The following is an 18,035-nucleotide window of genomic DNA, read 5'->3' as shown; positions in this document are numbered from 1 at the left end:
GAATTATTGTGTGTGTGAATTATGAATGATGAATAATAGATGAATTTAGGCTACAATTTAAATTACTGCTTTATGTTTCCATTCTTTGTTTTAGGCTTATAATTTTCAAGTAATTCATCAACATTTCATGTGGCTGTAAATCCATTTGAAGGTGGAAATCCAAAATTCATGTGGGCACTTGTTATGAGAATTTTCTTCCGTCTATGCATTTGGTTTATATATCTTTGTCTTATTATAGAGGCACAAAATATGAAATGTTGAACAAAGCAAAAACAGATTTTGTCTCAAAATAAAGTGGCAATTACCATTGCCATACCATGCCAACCGAACATTTGGCAATACCGAAAGTTTGGTATGGTAATGGTAATAGATTTTACCAAACCGAAAATTTGGTACGGTAATTGGTATGAGGGTTTTGGTACGGTAACCGTACCGAACCCACCCCTACACCCAACCTCATTTAGTGAAATTTTAACCGTTTACTCATGAAAAAATTGTGCGGGGGAGAAATTACAACTGTTAAAATTAGGCTGAGGGCTTTTAATGGATATGTATCCGTGGCCCAAACTGTTTCACCAGGCCTTTAAGTTTTATAAGGCCGGTTGGTTTCATTTGGGCTTTTTATCTTTAGCACTGATCCATATTAGGGTTCGAATATGATAAACAAATAATTGAAGTAAAAAGAGAAGAATATAGTACTTGTAATAATACCATCTTTATTGAATTCCGTGCCAATTCTGTCGCACCAGTACAAATATGGACTTGGATTGTCTGCCCTTCAATTTCTGTGCCCTCCTCGTGCCCTCCTGTTTTTGTGGTCACGGTTAAGCCACGTCAACATTTTATATTACTATTTCCTTTTGTTTTATTATTTTTATAAAAAAATAATACAAAATATTGACGTGGCTTAACCGTGACCACACAAAATAGGAGGGCACGGGAAGGGCACCTAAATGGGAGGGTAGACAATCCAAGTCCTACAAATATACATTTATGAAAAAATTAATTAAAAAAATAATATTATAATATTGGTCCCAACTCTTCTTTTTATACCGTTACGATATTATCTACACGATGAGAAAATGAGTTAAGCTTATAATGAATTAATCTAATATTATTTAGTAGGAATTCGCGTTTATCCAGAATCGATCTTAAAGTTTATTAAGAAAATTTTAAATTTTAGAATAGAAGATGCTTCTCTCATCGTTTAAGAAAATTTGCTGAAAAAAGTATAATAGGTCTGGATAAAAAAATTACTGTAATTCAATTTTAAAACTATAATTTCTACCCAAGAAGCTACATACTCACTACAAATTCAAAATAAGTTGCAATTTAATCCGACTTGAAACTCTCCCGAATTAAAACCAAACAACTTAATGGAAAAAAACTGCAAACGCTTTTCTTGGGTAATTTACTTTCAAATACTTTAATAAAAATTAATGTAATTTTAAATTTGTGTACAAATTAACTTTCATGAAATCTATTTATTTGAAAATTAAATATTATGAAACTGATGTACTGTTTTTGAAATTCAACCAAACAAATTATTTCTTTTCGAGTAATGGTAAGGAGATTAAATTTAGAGATTAAATTTACAAACTAAATGATGTGTCACCAATAACAATAAGCACGTTTGTCAAGGTATAAGTAATAAACCAATTATCAATTTCCACGTCCTTTAATTTTTAAAATTTTATTTACAAATTTAATCTGCCTTACATTACTCTTTTTTTCTTGTTTATCTTGAAAATAAAAAAATAAAAAAAACCCTAAAAACAGAAAAAGAAGAACGCAATACAAGAAAAAAGAATGATGAAGAAGCAAAAGCAAAAGGTGGCTGCTGCAGCACCAGCGACCATGTCCCCATAAAAAGAAGTAGCAGCGGTCCAACCGTAAATTTCTCAACGCCACCGGGTTATTTACGTAAAAATAAGAAGAAAAAGGAGAGAAGGAATGATGAATATGATCCGAAAACACTGTTTGAGATTCAGCAGTTGGCGGTGGTGAAGAGAATTAATGGGGATGGTTTCTGAAAACCCTTTTTCTTTTTCAAACCGCTCTCCAACTCCTAAGCTCTGCAGTTCCTTCACCACTCGGTAATCTACCTCTGTAACTCTACAACTCTTCTAATCTTTTCTGTTTATTTTCTTCGTCTAACAATGCGATGTTCTAAACTACTCAAATCTAGAGAAATAGAGGTTTTAAATTCGGTTGTAAGGCCCGAGTTAAACCGGCCTAACTTACGTCTGCATGCTTTCTTCTGTTTAGCTCTTAAGCTATCAACTGCATGCTAATTATGCGATGTTTCATTAAGTTTTGTTAGTGTTCATCACTTGCATAATATGATGCACGATATGTTTTTGTTTTCTTTTGATTTTCTCAACCCTGTTGTGTTGTTATTTTAATTTTTCAACTGTTTTTTTGTTCTATATTCCTGGATATGGGGGCTCACAGAGTTCGTTAATTATTTAGCATATTAGACAGGACATAGCATTTTAAAATTAATTAATTAACATAATAGACAAAAACATATAAACATTTGGAAAAGTACTTTGTGGCGCAAAACTGAGCGCAATAGAGTTCTAGGATTCATACAGCTGACTTTAGAATTTCAATGTTTCATGTAGTATCTTTTCAGATGTTGCCGGGGACATTACAATCGTCGTGGATGGAGAGTCTTTCTTGCTGCATAAGGTACACTCTTCTGTTTTGCCAATGTGAAGTTTTTTTGTTACCTATTATTGCTACACACTAGGTCTTAAATTGATTATAATACAAGCTGTAGCATTGCATTTTTCTGTTTTGCTAATCACACATGGTTCTATCCTGTTGAAGTTTCCACTGGTGTCTAGAAGTGGAAAGATTCGGAAAATGGTTGCAGACACCAAGGATTCATCGGCAAAATTGGAGCTCCTCGACATACCAGGAGGGGCGCAGGCATTTGAACTTGCAATGAAATTCTGTTATGGCATAAACTTTGAGATCACAACTGTAAATGTAGCCCATCTGCGTTGCGCTGCAGAGTACTTGGAAATGACTGAAGACTACAGGGATGAAAACCTCATTGCACGAACGGAGACTTATCTGAGTGAAGTTGTAGTTGAGAGTCTCGAAAAGTCCGTAGAAGTCCTTGCCACGTGTGAGACGCTACCTTCTATAGCGGAGGAGGTTGAAATTCCTAGTAGATGTGTGGAGGCTATTGCCTTGAATGCTTGCAAGGAACAATTAGCATCAGGGTTATCAATGTTAAGTTGTGGCGGTGAGTCTACAGAGCTTAAGAGTGATCGTCTTGAGTGGTGGGTTGAAGATCTCTCAATTCTGAGGATCGATTATTATCAAAGGGTTATATGTGCTATGACAAGACTAGGTGTTCGACCGGATAGCATTTTTGCATCTTTGATGCATTTTGCTCAAGCATCCTTGAAGGGAATCGGAAAATGTCAAATTTGGAATCCAGGAAAAGTGAAGCCAATTGCTGGCATGGCAGAACATGACCAGAAAACCGTTGTGGAAACCCTCGTTAGCTTAATGCCAACAGAGAAAAGTTGTTCGGTGCCATTGAGTTTTATGTTTGGAATGCTGAGAATGGCAATAATGGTGGATGCAACAATAGCCTGCAGGCTTGAGCTCGAAAGGAGGATTGCTTTACGGTTGGAAATGGTTTCGATTGATGATCTCCTTATACCCTCAATCCAAGCAGGGGGTTCGTTGTATGATGTTGACACCGTTCATCGAATACTGGTGAATTTTCTGCAGCGGATTGAGGAAGAAGAAGAAAGCGAAGATTGTGGATATGAGTCCGAAGGCCTTGGTTCTCCGAGTCATGGTTCATTATTGAAAGTTGGAAAGCTTATTGACTCATATCTAGCTGAAATTGCTCCTGATCCTTACCTGAGCTTACCAAAATTCATTGCCATGATTGAAATACTGCCCGATTATGCACGTGTGATTGATGACGGGATTTACAGGGCGGTGGATATATATTTGAAGGTAGATTTTATTCGATTTTGTGTTGCACGATTTTGGATTGAGTTCCCTTTATATTTGAATTGATTTTGTTTCGATGTTTATTTATTAGGTTCATTCAATGATCACTGAACAAGAATGCAAGAAGCTGTGCAAGTTCATAAACTGCCAAAAGCTCTCTCAAGAAGCCTGCAATCACGCTGCACAAAACGATAGACTCCCAGTCAAGATGACAGTGCAAGTCCTGTACTTCGAGCAGCTCCGCTTGAAGAATGCATTGTCTGGAAGCTCAGGAGACGGGTTCCCCTCGCAGAGAATAAGCAGTGGTGTGCCAAGCGCAGCCATGTCCCCTCGAGACAACTATGCTTCGTTAAGGAGAGAAAACCGAGAACTGAAGCTGGAGATTTCGAGAATGAGAGTGAGGCTGAGTGAATTGGAGAAAGAGCAGTTGTTTATGAAACAAGGAATGATGGATAAAACAGGACACGGGAAGACTTTCTTGACCTCACTCTCTAAAGGGATCGGAAGGATTGGGATTTTTAATGGCCAAGCGGGAGGCAAACCGAAGAAATCAGGTCGGAAGTCCCGGGGATCTGAGGGGAAAACTGGTAGGAGTAAAAGATATTCTGTTTCCTAGGTAGCTGCTTTGCTAACAAAAATATTGTCTTCAGAAGTACTTCGGAGGTAGCTTAGAAGGTTTTGAAGGGATCCTGAAGTTTGTATCACGTATGCAAAGAGTAATGCTACATGTATCACATTTAGTGACCGCATTGTTTACGGAGATGGATTCTACTCGAATCCCGCTTCATGTGTTCAATAATGTGGTCTAAATGTTATACAAGTAGTCTATTGATCTTTGAAATAACAATTAGAATCTCTTAAGTCTGTTTTATTTTCCTAACACATGAATTCGGAGTTTTTAGTAAACAATGTAACATATTATGAATTAGCTTACCCTAATTTAAGAGTAAGCTAAGAATCGTTATTTTCTGGAAGCAAAAGTTCATCATCTCAGAAGTAAACTGCTAAACCAACAAAGAACAAGTCTTCTTCTCACTTGTAAGAAAGTACTCCTCTGGTTTAACCTAAAAGGCGCTTCCGAATCTGCAGAGAAAGAAACCAAATAAGTGAACTGATCATGCAAGGTAAAGTTGAGTTTTGTTCTTCTTCCTAGTTTCGCTTTCTTTTCGATTCTGTTGTGCTGAATGAATGTCCAGATGAAACTTCATACTTTGCTTAATCTTACCTCAGGCAGTTTCTGTCTGTACACGACATCCAACCGCGCATCAAGGGTGTTTTCGCAAACAATCTTCCCGTCTTGGGAGGCCACCACCACTCCACCAGAACTTCCAAACAATCCAACCAAACAAAATGATAATGTGCATACAGCAGCCTATTGCATATATGTGCACAAATCAATGCAAGAAGAAAACTGAGGTAATGAGCAGAAAAGAATACCAATAGGGTTCGTGGGAATCGCCACTCTTCGGAGGAGGTGGGAGAAACACACGATCGTCGACGGTGATTTTGGGGGCAGGAACATTGGCTTTATCAGCATAAGCTTTCTTTGCTTCCTCCAACACAGACTCAACAACCTTTTTGTCAACCTCTCTGCACCTCAGCAACACTGCTGGCTCCTTTAGCCGCAGTAAACTCTATATACATACAAGTTCAAGAACATTTCCGGCACTTTAGATTAATACGTACAAACACAACCGGTTACAAACATTAAAGAGGACCTAAATCGGGGTTTATAAGCGATGATTTAAAGTTATTCTTCTTACGATGGTTAAGTACCTGAACAATCAAGTCTTCGAGGAGCTTCTTGTATGCCTTCTTGCCATCAGCAACTTTGAGAAGATCCTTGCCAGCAGATTCTTTCATGGAATTTACAATGTCATCTTGCGCTTGAAGAACTTTTATACGCGACGCGTTCAATTGCATCGAGTATTCTCTACGTACACCAAAATCAAACCCTTAATTAATTACTAATTCCAATAATCTTTTCAAGAAAAATGGTGAAGATTAAGTGATGGATTAGCTTAGTGAGGATGAATGAAATAAATAAACTCACATTTTCTTTTTGACGTCCACCTGCTTTGCCTTGCGGTCATACTCTTGTCTGATCTTTTTCTTTTCAGCTTCAACTATTTGCAATTTCTCAATGTTAAACTCCTGTCAACAAATTACTGAAAACAAATTAAAATCCCCATAAATATCAACTATTTATGCAATCAAATGTAAAAAAAACAATGTTCCGATTGCTAATTTAATTTTCTAGGAATGAATCGAAGCGATGCATGACTGCCTACTTCTCCATTACGTGTGCTTGGGTAGGAGTTTTGTACAGATGTATCACCATGCTATTAACGACTTTGAATAATAAGTTATTGTCTTTCAGGGAGATGGAATAGAATAACCGATTGATGCGTAATGATCATACGTCTCTAATGCATATTGTATGCCCTCTACCGGGAGTCTATTCATAGCTATTACCTTGACGGTTTCATTTGACATTATTAGTATATCTTCCGTAAATTTGTCGGTAGATATTGCAGATTTTTTATTCCATCAGTAGATCGTGACAGCAAGACCACACTACACCACTTAGAATACCTAAGTACTCAAAATTAACAACATTATTATGATCACAGTCATGAAAATTGCAGTTGGCATGCTATGCAAATTGCAGTTGAGTCGAGTGTAGAAAAAAGAAATGCATTATAAAGTACCTCCTCAGCAGAGACAGAAATCTCATTGGCTTTCTCTTCGGCCTCTTGGCGAATGAATCTGACCATCTGCTGAATCTGCTTCGACACATCTGCATCGTTCATCCTGTCAAGATTAAGATTGTACGTACATGAATACGGATACGAATACAGATACGAGGTATGTGCTTATAGTGTGTTTAGAAGACTCTTGAGAAAAGCCCTTTCAGAAGGAATAATCTTGAATGCAAGTTAGGAAATGGGAGGAAAAAAGTGGAGTTGTAGTTTGTGCGACAAGCATTGCAATTAATCTGTGTTGAATAATGCCTATGTGCGAAGTTTCGTCCGAACTTTTTGGAGGTTGAATACTTCCACGTTTCCTCCTTGTTTCCCGAATATCTTGTCCATTGTTTGAGAGTTATATAACATGTACCAAAGATTTGGATTTGGATCCTCTCCTGAGCTTGGGAGGCGGAGCCTCCTAAGCAACTCACATGGGCCGTTGTTACAATTATTATAACTTTTAGAGGACCTCCTGTTTGTAACCGTTGAATCAAAATCCAACGGTCCGTGTGATTTGCTTAGAGGCTCCGCTTCCCGAGCTCAGGAAAGGATCCAAATCCCAAAGATTCACATTGTTGGGCCGAAATTCATGAATTTATATATTTTGTGAACATGGATTTATAAATGTGTTTACTATTTCTCACCGAAATATATATCTATGTATGTATATTTAAAAATTGCGAACTGAGAGAGCTAGTATGGACCGTTGCCTTGTATACTTCCTTTCTAATTTCATGCGTGGATATGATATCCCACCTAGAGTACTCTTTTTTTTTCTTGATTTCATGAGTGTTTTTGGAACCCTACTTTACTTTCAGTAGGTTCCATGTCGTTTTGGAACACTGCTTTTGTTTGGTTCCATGAGAGGTTCTAGTTGCCTACTTCATGTCAAATTTCATGAGAGGTTGCGGAATCTTGCTCTATTTCTTTGAGAGGTTTAGGAATCATGTGCATAACTTCTATCTGGTTCCATGACATGTCCTACTACTTGTGTATCCTTGCTATCCAGTCCCATGAGGTTATGGAACGCAAAGTTTATGACGTCGCCCTAACCCTATTATTTTATTATATAAATATGTGAAAGAAAAGCACGTTGAATTCTTGTGGGGATTCAATTGTGACTTGTGAGTGAGGATTATTTTATATGCAAAGGATTGTGAAATGTTTTATAAATGAGATCAATTGACTTTATTCACATACGTCATATTACTGTCACTCACATCAGGTTTATTTTTAGGAAACTTTAACGAAAAGCACCCGGTACTGTTCACTTTAACGAAAAACCACATTTTTACACTAAAAAGTCAATCCTGGTACTATTCACTTTACCCTTTATTTTGTCCTTATCATTAAAACTCAAAGTTTTAAAGCATTTTTCATTAGTTTTCCTTTATTTTTATCTCTTCTTTGTAGTTATGCAAGGAATGCCTTGCACTTTGATAACTCTTATACTGGATGCCCTAAATACTTTTCTGTTTAATTTTATTTTTCTTCTAAAAAAAATTAAATAAAGAGCAATTGAAATCTAAAATTACGAAATTGCCTCTCAAAAATGTAAATATCAAAATTTAGAATACGAGTAAATAATGAACGACAATAAATACGGCGACATGCATCCAATTTGAAAGTTAGGGAAAAGTAAGCTGAAGATGCAAAATGCAAAAGTTTGAGATACTCGAAAGTATTTTTTTTCTTATGCGAGTCATATTATATCATGATTTAAGGCATAACGTAAATGAGATTTTATATAATTGCACTTTTCCGATAATATATTTAGTAAAAGTAACAAGACTTCCACTAGTAACTCTGATAATTTAAGGGTTTAGGGTTTGGTAATTCAGTTAATTAAGGGACAAAGTACATGGGATTTGGAAGCTTAAAAGTGCGGTTGCCAACACAATCTCCTTGAAGATCAGTCCACTGGTCTCCTATATTTCCCCAAATTCTGTAACCTTGTTCTACCAATTGCTTCCGAACGTTTGATTTGTACACAACTGCGCTCTGCCCTTTGTAAACTGGAGTCCTGCAATTAGGCACACAAACTAAATTCGGTAGTGACACAACACTAACAAACTAACTTTAGGTAGAGACACTACAATAATACGTGCCAATGTCCAATTATTTTCTTTAATTACTTAATCCCCAACCCATTAGAAGAATATATCAAGTTATTGAAACCTAGTCAACATTTGGTAGGTGGTATTTGGTAGGTAGTGACATGTATTGATTTTGTAATTAAGCAATAGGATTACTTTAGAAGTGGAATTTTATTGTGACAATCACACTGTCAAACAACTAACAATTTATGCAATAATATAAGTGAATGATTTATCTGATACTTTATGGACATATATATAACCGCATGTGTGGATTGACAACATAACGTGTATAACACTTACGCCGGATGTATTCCCAAAAGTTTGACACTTCTTTGTTATTGACTCGGATAATTCCAATGAATCCAATCATTAGGCTAAATTTGATACGGCTGGTTTGGGGTTGGTTAAATTTTTTAAAAGCAGTTTCTTATAAAAGTTGGAGCTTTAATTGTGTTTGGTAAATGAAAAAAAATAGAGTACTTTTTTTTCTTTTCAAAATCATGGAGATAAAACATCAGAAAGCAGAAGCTTCTCTACGCATGCTTCTAAAAAAAACACGTTTTTCATTGGAGATAGGTGAACAGTACCAATTAATAAAATTTTCATATTGATAAACTCATCCCCATCTTTTTTTTTTGTTAAAAGCACTTTTAGCATTATAGTTTACCAAACACTTACATATTTATTTTTCACAACTATTTATTTTCACAATACAATAAAAACGAAGAAAAATCAGAGTAACCCTAAAATAGTCGTAAACATGCTTTTGACTTGGATTGCTTCTAGTACAACGAATCTTTTTGGTCTTTCAAACCCACTTATCCAGTCAAACATGACGGAAGATTTTTTTATCATGAGATTTTCCTTCTCTCGCTCCTGTTTTCTATTGAGCCAATTATTGAACTCCTATGCGGTTTGACAAAATCATCCATCGTGATCAATGAAAGAGGGATGCAGTGCACATATAGTACCACACATCACAATATTCTTACCTCAAAATTAGCCGTTCATAACCAACAAATCCCTGATCAAGCAAGTTTGCGGTAGTAATTTGGCCTAGGGTCTCTTCATCTCTTCCTGTGACCATGAACACCTTAAAATCACTATTCACCAGCTTGCTAAAAAGTCCCAGCATACCAGGAACTGCTGGGCACCCTCCAGTCCTTGCCCATGCCTTGAACCCAGATGAATCAAAAGGATCGCACCTGTATATTACAAATTAGTCATGGCAAATTGAACTAGTAAATTCATTGGCTTAAATGTAAGCAGAACGTTCTCTTGACCAACAATGTGCAAAATCTATGATACTAATAGACTTTTGAGAATCTTAACCACGCATTTTAACAAGAAAGTTCTAAACAGTATGCATAAATGAATCTCTTTAAGGTTTTAAAAAACGCTAGGTGTTAGTCGGGAGGAAGGTAGGGGCTTAGCGGCTAGATGGTTAGACGGGGTCTAGGCGGCCTGAACGGATTTATGTAAATTTATTATATATCTTGTAAATAAATGACTATTTACACTTAAAAAAACTATACTTGTATGAATAATAGAATAATGATAAAATGTAAAATATAAGTAGAAGAAAATATAAAATACATCTATCCAACAAGTTCAATATTTAAAAATCAGTAAGCATATATAGATAATGTAACACATTATTTAAAAGAAAAAAAAAAGAAGAGATATGTATAGGTAATGTAAAGAATTTTAATTACATAATTTGAAAAAAAAAAAAAGATAATAATATATAATATATTTGTTTAATAGTGCCTGCCTTTTGTCAGCTTTTGACAGAGGGCAGTGACTTTTGTCACATTGGAAATCGGTAAGGCCTTAATTTGCAGTTTCTCGTTTCCTCTCCCTCCATTCTTCTTCGATTGCTCCGCCTGATTTCCCATCTCTCCGCCTAATTTCCATCTTCTTGCTCTGTATAATTTTCCAAAACCTAATCATGAGTACAGTCAATTTCCTCAAGCACAGCGAAGAAATCCTCTCCGGCAAAGAAATCTGGGCTTCCAGGTAAGAGTTCTTGTTTTTTTTTTCCTGCAATTGCACTGTTATCTGATTCCTTCTACATCTCTCTCACGTTTACTCTTCCCTCACGCTCTCTCGGCTTCTCTTTCGTCACCCTCGCTGTGTAGTGAAACGGAATATTTTAACAGAACCGCCGCAGAGGCCGCTTAGCCCGGCGCCTAGTACCCTTGCCGATTTCCCGAACGTTTTGGAAATAATCGCGGCAGATGCCCGACGCCCAGCGCCTAGGCGCCGCTAGACGGTCGCCCAGACCGCGTTTTAGAACACTTAGCAACACAAAGTGCTTATATTGTTATACTGTGAATCTGAACCATACATGATTGATGCATTTTTACTTTATTTGACAGTGTGACAATATATTTATCTGACAACATAACTAAAGATTACCCTATAAGTTTTGTAATATTTTAACATATATATTACGTACCCGTATCGCCTGCTCTTGTAGTAGAAGAGATTAGATAAGCAAGTGTCATCCACGTCCAAAATCCAAGCATCCATGCCATCATTAGATAAAGCTATTCCAAACGCATAGCTAAGAATTTGGCCAACGATAAAATTGATGTCCCGTTCATACTGACCTCCGATCATGTAAGTTTCGACGTAGCGAAAGCACTGAATTGGCACCGTGCGCCACCCACGCATATTGTTGGTCTCCACCGCCAGTCTCCAACTCAAACAGAAGTTGCTGTCGGACTGCGGCAGGCTTGGCCTGGGGCAAGGCTTCACACTAGTTGCCTTGGGGAGTAAGGCCAGAAACAGAAGAACAAACGCCTCGCGGGTCCGCTGCATCATTGCTCTAATATTCATGTGTGCTTAGTTTTATCTACAAAGAGAAGCAAATAAAATGGGAAGCATATAACAAATTAATGAATAAATATGAAAATTTCGGGTTTAGGTCAGTAAATGGGAAACATATATACAGGAAAACCTTCTCCCGAAGACGGCGACAAGAAAGTGTATGGTTGCCGGCCGGAGGAAATAACAAAGTAAGTTTCCCAAATCAACGCAAATTGTTCTGGAGAAATTACAATCAAAAGAGCTTAAGAAAGAGGATAGGGTTGACGAAATCTTTTGGGTACATTGCATGCCATTTTCGTGGCTTTAACAAGGAAAGTGTGTTTTGGGCAATTTAAATATTTTGTTTCAACTTGTAAAATACAACAGCTCAACTAGTGAATTTGTGAATCAATTGCATGAGCCAAGTCAACTCATGAACTAAAAATCGACGGAGACCGAAGACTTATATAAGTTGTATGGCTGAACAACCTGGAAATTTCCAGGTAAAATATCCAAATTATATATTTTTGATGGAATATATTCATCTCCACATTATTAAGCAAGGAGGGAACAAATGTTTTGATCGAACCACCAAAAATAGGATTTGAGGGTTGAAGAGAAGTTATACTTAAAAAAATATTAAAAAATATTGGACTAAGAGAGACATCGTGGAAGCTTAATCAGCACAAAAAATCTGACTTTAATTAGGTCTCTGCTGTTGTGATTTCAAAGGAAGGAACTCGAACTGTACGTAAATCATTTTATATAGGATAGGAATTGAAATATTTTCTTGCCAAAGTACAGTAATATATATTAAAAAAGAAAAGAAAAAAAAAAGACTCTTGTGCTGCAGATATGACATCATTTGTGTATACGTATGAAAGACTACGTAATGTCATTTGTGTATACGTATGAAAGACTACGTAATGACCAACAATTGTCATTGGTTCACATTTTGATTACGATTGATTTGTAGAAGTACAATAGGTTTCCAATAATTAGAGCGGCTCAAAGTGTACGTAATCTATTAATCCACATTTAATTACTTTTAATGCAAGTTTATTTGTAAGTAGCTTGTAATTTAATTGGTTAAGAACATTCGCATATCCATTCGAGATTCGTGTTTGAATTAAGTGTAGATTATTCTATATCACTTATAAAAAAAACAACGTTATTTAAATTTTGATTACAAATTTTAAGGACAAATACGTGGAAGGAACCGAAAAACTTAGAAATAGGGAAGATGAAGAAAATGGAATCTGGAGCAACCAGATCCTTCTAGTTGATTTGATTCTTGATTTTTAAATTTTGATTACAAATTTAAGGAGAAATTCATACTTTTAATATTTTTATCTGTGTTAATAAATACATAGAAACAATTGAGAAGTGAAATAATTCTCATACTTTAGTAAACACGGAAAACTCAAGAATCAAAATAGTTCTAATTCATATTCCCTATAAGTAAACATGTATTAATTGTTAAGGACAACTAATATATAGATAATACATGAAAATGTTGCGATCAATCTCACACAAGTCAACGATAGACAATTAAAAATTAAAGCTCATAACATGTGATAATTAATGAGAAAGAATGTAACCTACATGCGTTGAGAATAAAAAAATGGAAAATATATACATAATACTCAAATGTATGTCATGTAATTGTAACAAAAAATTACCATGGTTTTAATAAAACACAAAAAATTGCAATTTGGAGCTTCTCCTTCAGAAGCTGCTAGCTTCCAACTCCTTAACTACTACTGCAATAGCCAATATATAGCTGATCTTCAGCTGCCCACAGACTAGTAAACTACTACTACGCGGGTAAGAATTTGAAGGTGAGAAATGACATCAAGAATCATGATAGATTTAGACAAAGAATGAAAGAACTGGACCCTGGTAGATCCTTAAGTAGCAAAAATGTTGGGTGGGATGGCGTCATAAACCATGAATAATTGCGATGGTGGAGAGATACGTGTTAGAAGAATGGCATGTATGGTCTAATATACTGAGATCAACCCTGGAGGTTTGTGGGGAAGGGTTAAGAGCAAAAGTGGGAATATAGTCACAGCCCACATGTCCTAACAGAACTAGTGGATCTGCCGTCAGATTACTATGCACACACACAAATATACTGCCCCATAGTACACACCTATTGCATTTCTCTGTGTTGGGACAAATTATATCAGACAGTTTCAATTGGTATGTATATGCCACTTCCACAATGCTCCGACCAACCAAAAGTCGTTGTGGGGCATTATGTAGAAGAATGCACATGCACAGTGCAAGTTAGAAAACGATTTATATTTTTTTAGAAAACTTATGAAAATGACTTTAAAACTTTGAGTTTTAATCAAAATGATAAAAAGATGTTGCAAGTGAATAGTATCATGAGAGATTTTTTAGAGTAAAATTATCATTTTTCGTTAAAGTGAACAGTACCGGAAGTGTTTCGTTAAAACTTCCTTTTTTTTTTAGGTCCATTTGCTACAGAAAATACTTCACTTTTTCGTTCTTGAAATGAATCAATTATTTCTTATAGACAAACTATAATGTTATATATTTTATGTATTGCATTTTTTTTAACAAACGATATTATCTTGATGTAAACTATTAGAATTGACCAAATTGGCGTTCCATCACAATCTAATATGAGGTGGACTGATGTATTTTTGGTTTTTCATGCTAAGTGTATACTTTGTGGTTGGGAAAACTTTTTTTTTTTTTTAAGAAATCTCGATGGTACGAGGGGAGTTTTATTGATATATAAAATAAAAAAAGGTACACGATATAAACCTAACCCCTCATAATACAAGAAAAAAGATTAAAAATACATGAAAAAGAATTGTGGTTGTGGAAACTAACGTAACGCATACTGTAATTAAGCACATTTTCAAAGCACGACTTATGGAGCATAATTAAGAATCTTCAACTTTCGTGTACAAGGCATCAATAGGCCAGTGGGACGGAGTAGCCTCGGGGATGTACTTTATGAATTTCTATTGAAATGACAGGTTAGAAAAGGTCATAGCAATACTCGTGGAGCACACACCAATTAGAGGTTATCAAAAAAATCAAAGGCCATTGGAAATGAAGGTCAAAAGGGGATCTAAATGAGAGATTGGTGGGAGATTGTGGAAGTTCTTCAGTGAAGGAGATCCTACGAGATAAACTCTTGGGTACGGCCACTATATACTAGGGGTGGAATTTTTTCCCGAAAATCCCGAACCATCCCGATCCTGTCCCGAAATTTGATCGAAAAATTCCCGAATCGAATTTCCCGAAACATTCGGTACCTGAAACCGAACCCGTCTCGAAAGTTTCAGGTTGGGATTCGGCCACAGCTTTGAAAGCTTTCGATAATCCCGAACCGAACCGATTATTATATATATATATATATATTTATTTTTAATTTTTAATTAGAAATTACTTGAACCATTGGATTTGTTAAAATCTAATCCAACCGTCCATTAGTTAGGTCATTTTATTAGGTTGGTGATCAAATCTCTCGGACTCACTCACTCTCGGTCTCTCCGCTCCGCTCTCTCGCTCACTCTCTGTGCTCCGCTCTCGTTCACTCTCTGTGCTCCACTCTCACTCACAGTCTCACCGCCCGTGCTCCCGCCGCTCTACTCCTCCGTCGAATCCACGCTGCTTCTCATCCTCCACGACTCACGCAGACAAGACACAGGAAGGAACCAATTGAGTCCCAAAATCCAGGTTAGGGTTTTTTATTTTCACTGGGGTTTTGTCCTTTCTCTCTCTTTAACTCTTCAGACAACATTTCACAGAAACCCAATTAAACATATGAAAATATACAAGCAACAACCTGTAAAATTTAACATAAATAAACAATGGTAAACTACAATTAACATAAAAATTGCTCAGAGAGAGAGAGAGAGAGAGTTCTTACATGAGGTGCTGCAATTGCTTGAGAGAGTTCTTACATGTGGCTTTGTAGCTAGTGTAGATTGTGTCCTACTTATTTGTGTGTTTAGATACGCAAGCTAGCTGCTTGGTTTTGTATCTGTTTGAGATTTTTATTTTATTTTATTTTGCTGTCATAATGTGCAGGACAATCCCAATTTCAAGGGTGAAACATGTAGGATATGCATGAATGCAATAATCGACAGGGGCCTCGATTGCTGCTAGCATTGGTATGTGCTTTAGTGTAGCTTTGTGTGTGTTTGAGAGAGAGACAAGAATTTTGTTTTATGACATGGTCACATGGGTTCATCTTGGGGTTTTCAGGTTATGTTTCTCATGCATTGACAATTGGGCTACCATTACAAATAGGTAAGTTAAGTAACATCATTTACATCTTTTAGATCATTTTTTAAAATTTATTCGAAACTACCAGGGAGATTCTTATGCATTTTGGTTTGATGAAGGTGCATGCTTTAATCTCATTTGGACTTTTTTTTTTTTTTTTGGGCAGTGGCTGGCTGCAATCTTAAAAGCCCAACATTTTGGGCTTCAAGGCCCAATCCCGAAGTATCCCGAAAATCCCGAAACACTTTCGGGAATCCCGAATTTCGGGAATCCCGAATTTCGGGAAATGCACATTTTCGGTTCGGTTTCGGGATATAAAATCTCATCCCAAAATGTTTTGGTTTGGGATTTGGGAAAGGAGTTTCGGTTCGGGATCCCGACCCGAACCATATATAGTATATACAACATCACACTCACAAGATAATGAAGTTAAGGAAAACATTTTTTGTGGCATAACTTTGTGACGGATAATTTTGGCCGTCTCAAAAGAATGACCTTTCGAAACAGAACTTATGCCCTGTCAAAAGCATCGAGTAGTTACAACAACGGAATCGGGTAATCTCGTCGTCGCAACCTTGTTAGCATTTGCGACAATGGCATGTTGTCTGAAGAGAGGTTTTCCCTAGTAATGTTTACAATCTCTTGTAGCAAGCCCACCATGATTGGAGCAAACTGGATCTGAATTAAGGCATATCCTAGCTAGTTTAGGGTTAGGCCCCCCAAACAATGAACCATTATATTAGCATGACACGTGGCTCGGGTGTTTGTCCAAACTAACGTTGCTTTCTTATTGATTTTATCATATCGTTACAGCCTTAGAGAAAAAAACGTCAAAGAGATTCATGCATGTGAAGAAGGTACGGAGACAAGTTTTTGAAGATGAAATAGTATTACGTTGTCGCTTGCCAATTTATAGTCATGTATCCTTTACTTTTGGGGCACGATTCCTACCCAACCTCACATTCTTCAACTCGAATACCACCAACAGATTTTACTTTATATTATGATGATATAGCTTTGCTTCAAAGCAAAACTCCGATCTCACCAAATTTAATCCACCATAAAAACCTTGGCAGTGATAACTATATTTAATATATAACACTAAGAAGCATCATGGATTAAAAAGTAAATCAATTGTAACTTCCTAAGTCCTACAATCAAATCATGTAAGTGCATATATTCATAGTGAACAACTTTTTGCGATGAACTTTACGTTTTTGCCCGAAAATTAATGTGTATGTTAAATTATTGTATGAGTGTTCATAATTAAGCTTGGGTTTGGGATTTGGGACAGATACCATAAAGTTCATGTAGCAATTTTAGCGTTAACAATTTAAACTTTAAGAAACTGAACTCCTTACTTATACACAGACTTTCATCGGTCTAGTAATGTAGTCTAGTATTATGGATGTAATTGATAGATTTTTCGAAAATAATATTTTAAAAATTTATCACTTACGTAATATTTCAAGGACTAAATCGACATTTCACGCTACATGAATTGATAACATGTACTGAAATGATCTTTTAAGTGGTGATGTGTGATTTTAGAGCATTTCCAATAACCTAGCTAAATGACGCTTTTTGGCTTTGTAGCTAAATGAGGTTTTTTGACTTAGTACTATGGTGTAGTGGTATTCCTCTTCACTTGTAAGTGAGAGATCTTAGGTTCGATTCTTACCAAAGACAAATTTGAACCACATTATTGCTAGCTTATTGTGAGGCTAAGTTCACCCCCTCCTCTTTAGCGTTATTAATATCGTTGGTTAAAAAAAACAAAAAAATAAAGGAAAAAAAACAAGCTCCAACATCTTAGCTAAATGACTAGCTATTTTAACTTTGCAAATAGTAATTAAATTTAGCTAAAAAGAGAGGGTTAAATTTTTACCAAACATTATTGCATTGTTTATGGGCTTCATGAGAAGAAATGGGTTGTTAAGTTTATGAAAAAAGATAATATCACTATATTTTAATTTAAGCTAAAATAGCTAATAATGTCCCGTAACTAGCCAAATTAATTAATTTGAGTCAATTGGCCAACTACAATAACAAAAATTTGGCTAGTATTGTTAGGTGTTCTTCCATCATCGTTTCAGTCTTTCTTGCGATG

General features: G+C 36.1%; 3 protein-coding genes and 2 long non-coding RNA genes across 11 annotated transcripts; 3 read left to right on the top strand and 2 right to left on the bottom strand.

The window, feature by feature from the left end:
- The first annotated feature begins 1,829 nt into the window (after positions 1-1,829).
- On the top strand, positions 1,830-4,869 carry LOC103427650 (BTB/POZ domain-containing protein At3g08570-like). Of its 2 annotated transcripts, none has more exons than XM_070820723.1 (4): positions 1,830-2,096; positions 2,639-2,694; positions 2,836-3,990; positions 4,079-4,869. In XM_070820723.1, the coding sequence occupies exons 3-4, from the start codon at positions 2,872-2,874 to the stop codon at positions 4,601-4,603; spliced, it is 1,644 nt and encodes a 547-aa protein (XP_070676824.1). In that variant the 5' UTR covers positions 1,830-2,096; positions 2,639-2,694; positions 2,836-2,871; the 3' UTR covers positions 4,604-4,869. The 2 variants fall into 2 exon arrangements, with proteins under 2 accessions (XP_070676824.1, XP_008363940.3); XM_008365718.4 differs by having other exon boundaries at positions 1,833-2,096; positions 2,628-2,694.
- LOC103427651 (V-type proton ATPase subunit E2-like) lies at positions 4,835-6,962 on the bottom strand. Its single transcript, XM_008365720.4, has 6 exons — positions 6,699-6,962; positions 6,041-6,141; positions 5,764-5,920; positions 5,425-5,621; positions 5,213-5,312; positions 4,835-5,070 (listed from the first exon to the last, which is right to left on the bottom strand). Exons 1-6 carry the CDS (start codon positions 6,798-6,800, stop codon positions 5,047-5,049), a joined length of 681 nt encoding a protein of 226 aa, XP_008363942.3. The 5' UTR covers positions 6,801-6,962; the 3' UTR covers positions 4,835-5,046.
- Positions 6,963-8,455: 1,493 nt separating this feature from the next.
- Positions 8,456-15,848, bottom strand: LOC103433774 (acid phosphatase 1). Of its 6 annotated transcripts, none has more exons than XM_008372060.4 (4): positions 15,567-15,848; positions 11,298-11,696; positions 9,829-10,041; positions 8,456-8,760 (listed from the first exon to the last, which is right to left on the bottom strand). In XM_008372060.4, the coding sequence occupies exons 2-4, from the start codon at positions 11,678-11,680 to the stop codon at positions 8,583-8,585; spliced, it is 774 nt and encodes a 257-aa protein (XP_008370282.3). In that variant the 5' UTR covers positions 11,681-11,696; positions 15,567-15,848; the 3' UTR covers positions 8,456-8,582. The 6 variants fall into 6 exon arrangements, with proteins under 6 accessions (XP_008370282.3, XP_008370281.3, XP_028957178.2 ...); XM_008372059.4 differs by lacking the exon at positions 15,567-15,848 and adding an exon at positions 13,333-13,630; XM_029101345.2 differs by lacking the exon at positions 15,567-15,848 and adding an exon at positions 13,333-13,523 and having other exon boundaries at positions 11,298-11,656.
- LOC139194915 (uncharacterized) lies at positions 10,714-11,209 on the top strand. Its single transcript, XR_011579696.1, has 2 exons — positions 10,714-10,855; positions 10,978-11,209. It is a non-coding gene; the product is annotated as an uncharacterized lncRNA (long non-coding RNA).
- On the top strand, positions 15,237-16,221 carry LOC139194916 (uncharacterized). Its single transcript, XR_011579697.1, has 4 exons — positions 15,237-15,373; positions 15,728-15,810; positions 15,905-15,949; positions 16,092-16,221. It is a non-coding gene; the product is annotated as an uncharacterized lncRNA (long non-coding RNA).
- The last annotated feature ends 1,814 nt before the right edge of the window (positions 16,222-18,035 follow it).

The sequence above is a fragment of the Malus domestica genome, chromosome 04 (genome assembly GCF_042453785.1).
Source record: "Malus domestica chromosome 04, GDT2T_hap1".
In the NCBI taxonomy this organism is placed as follows: Eukaryota; Viridiplantae; Streptophyta; class Magnoliopsida; order Rosales; family Rosaceae; genus Malus; species Malus domestica.
The sequence above is the reverse complement of the archived record's forward strand: the minus strand, read 5'-3'. Positions and strand labels throughout refer to the sequence as shown.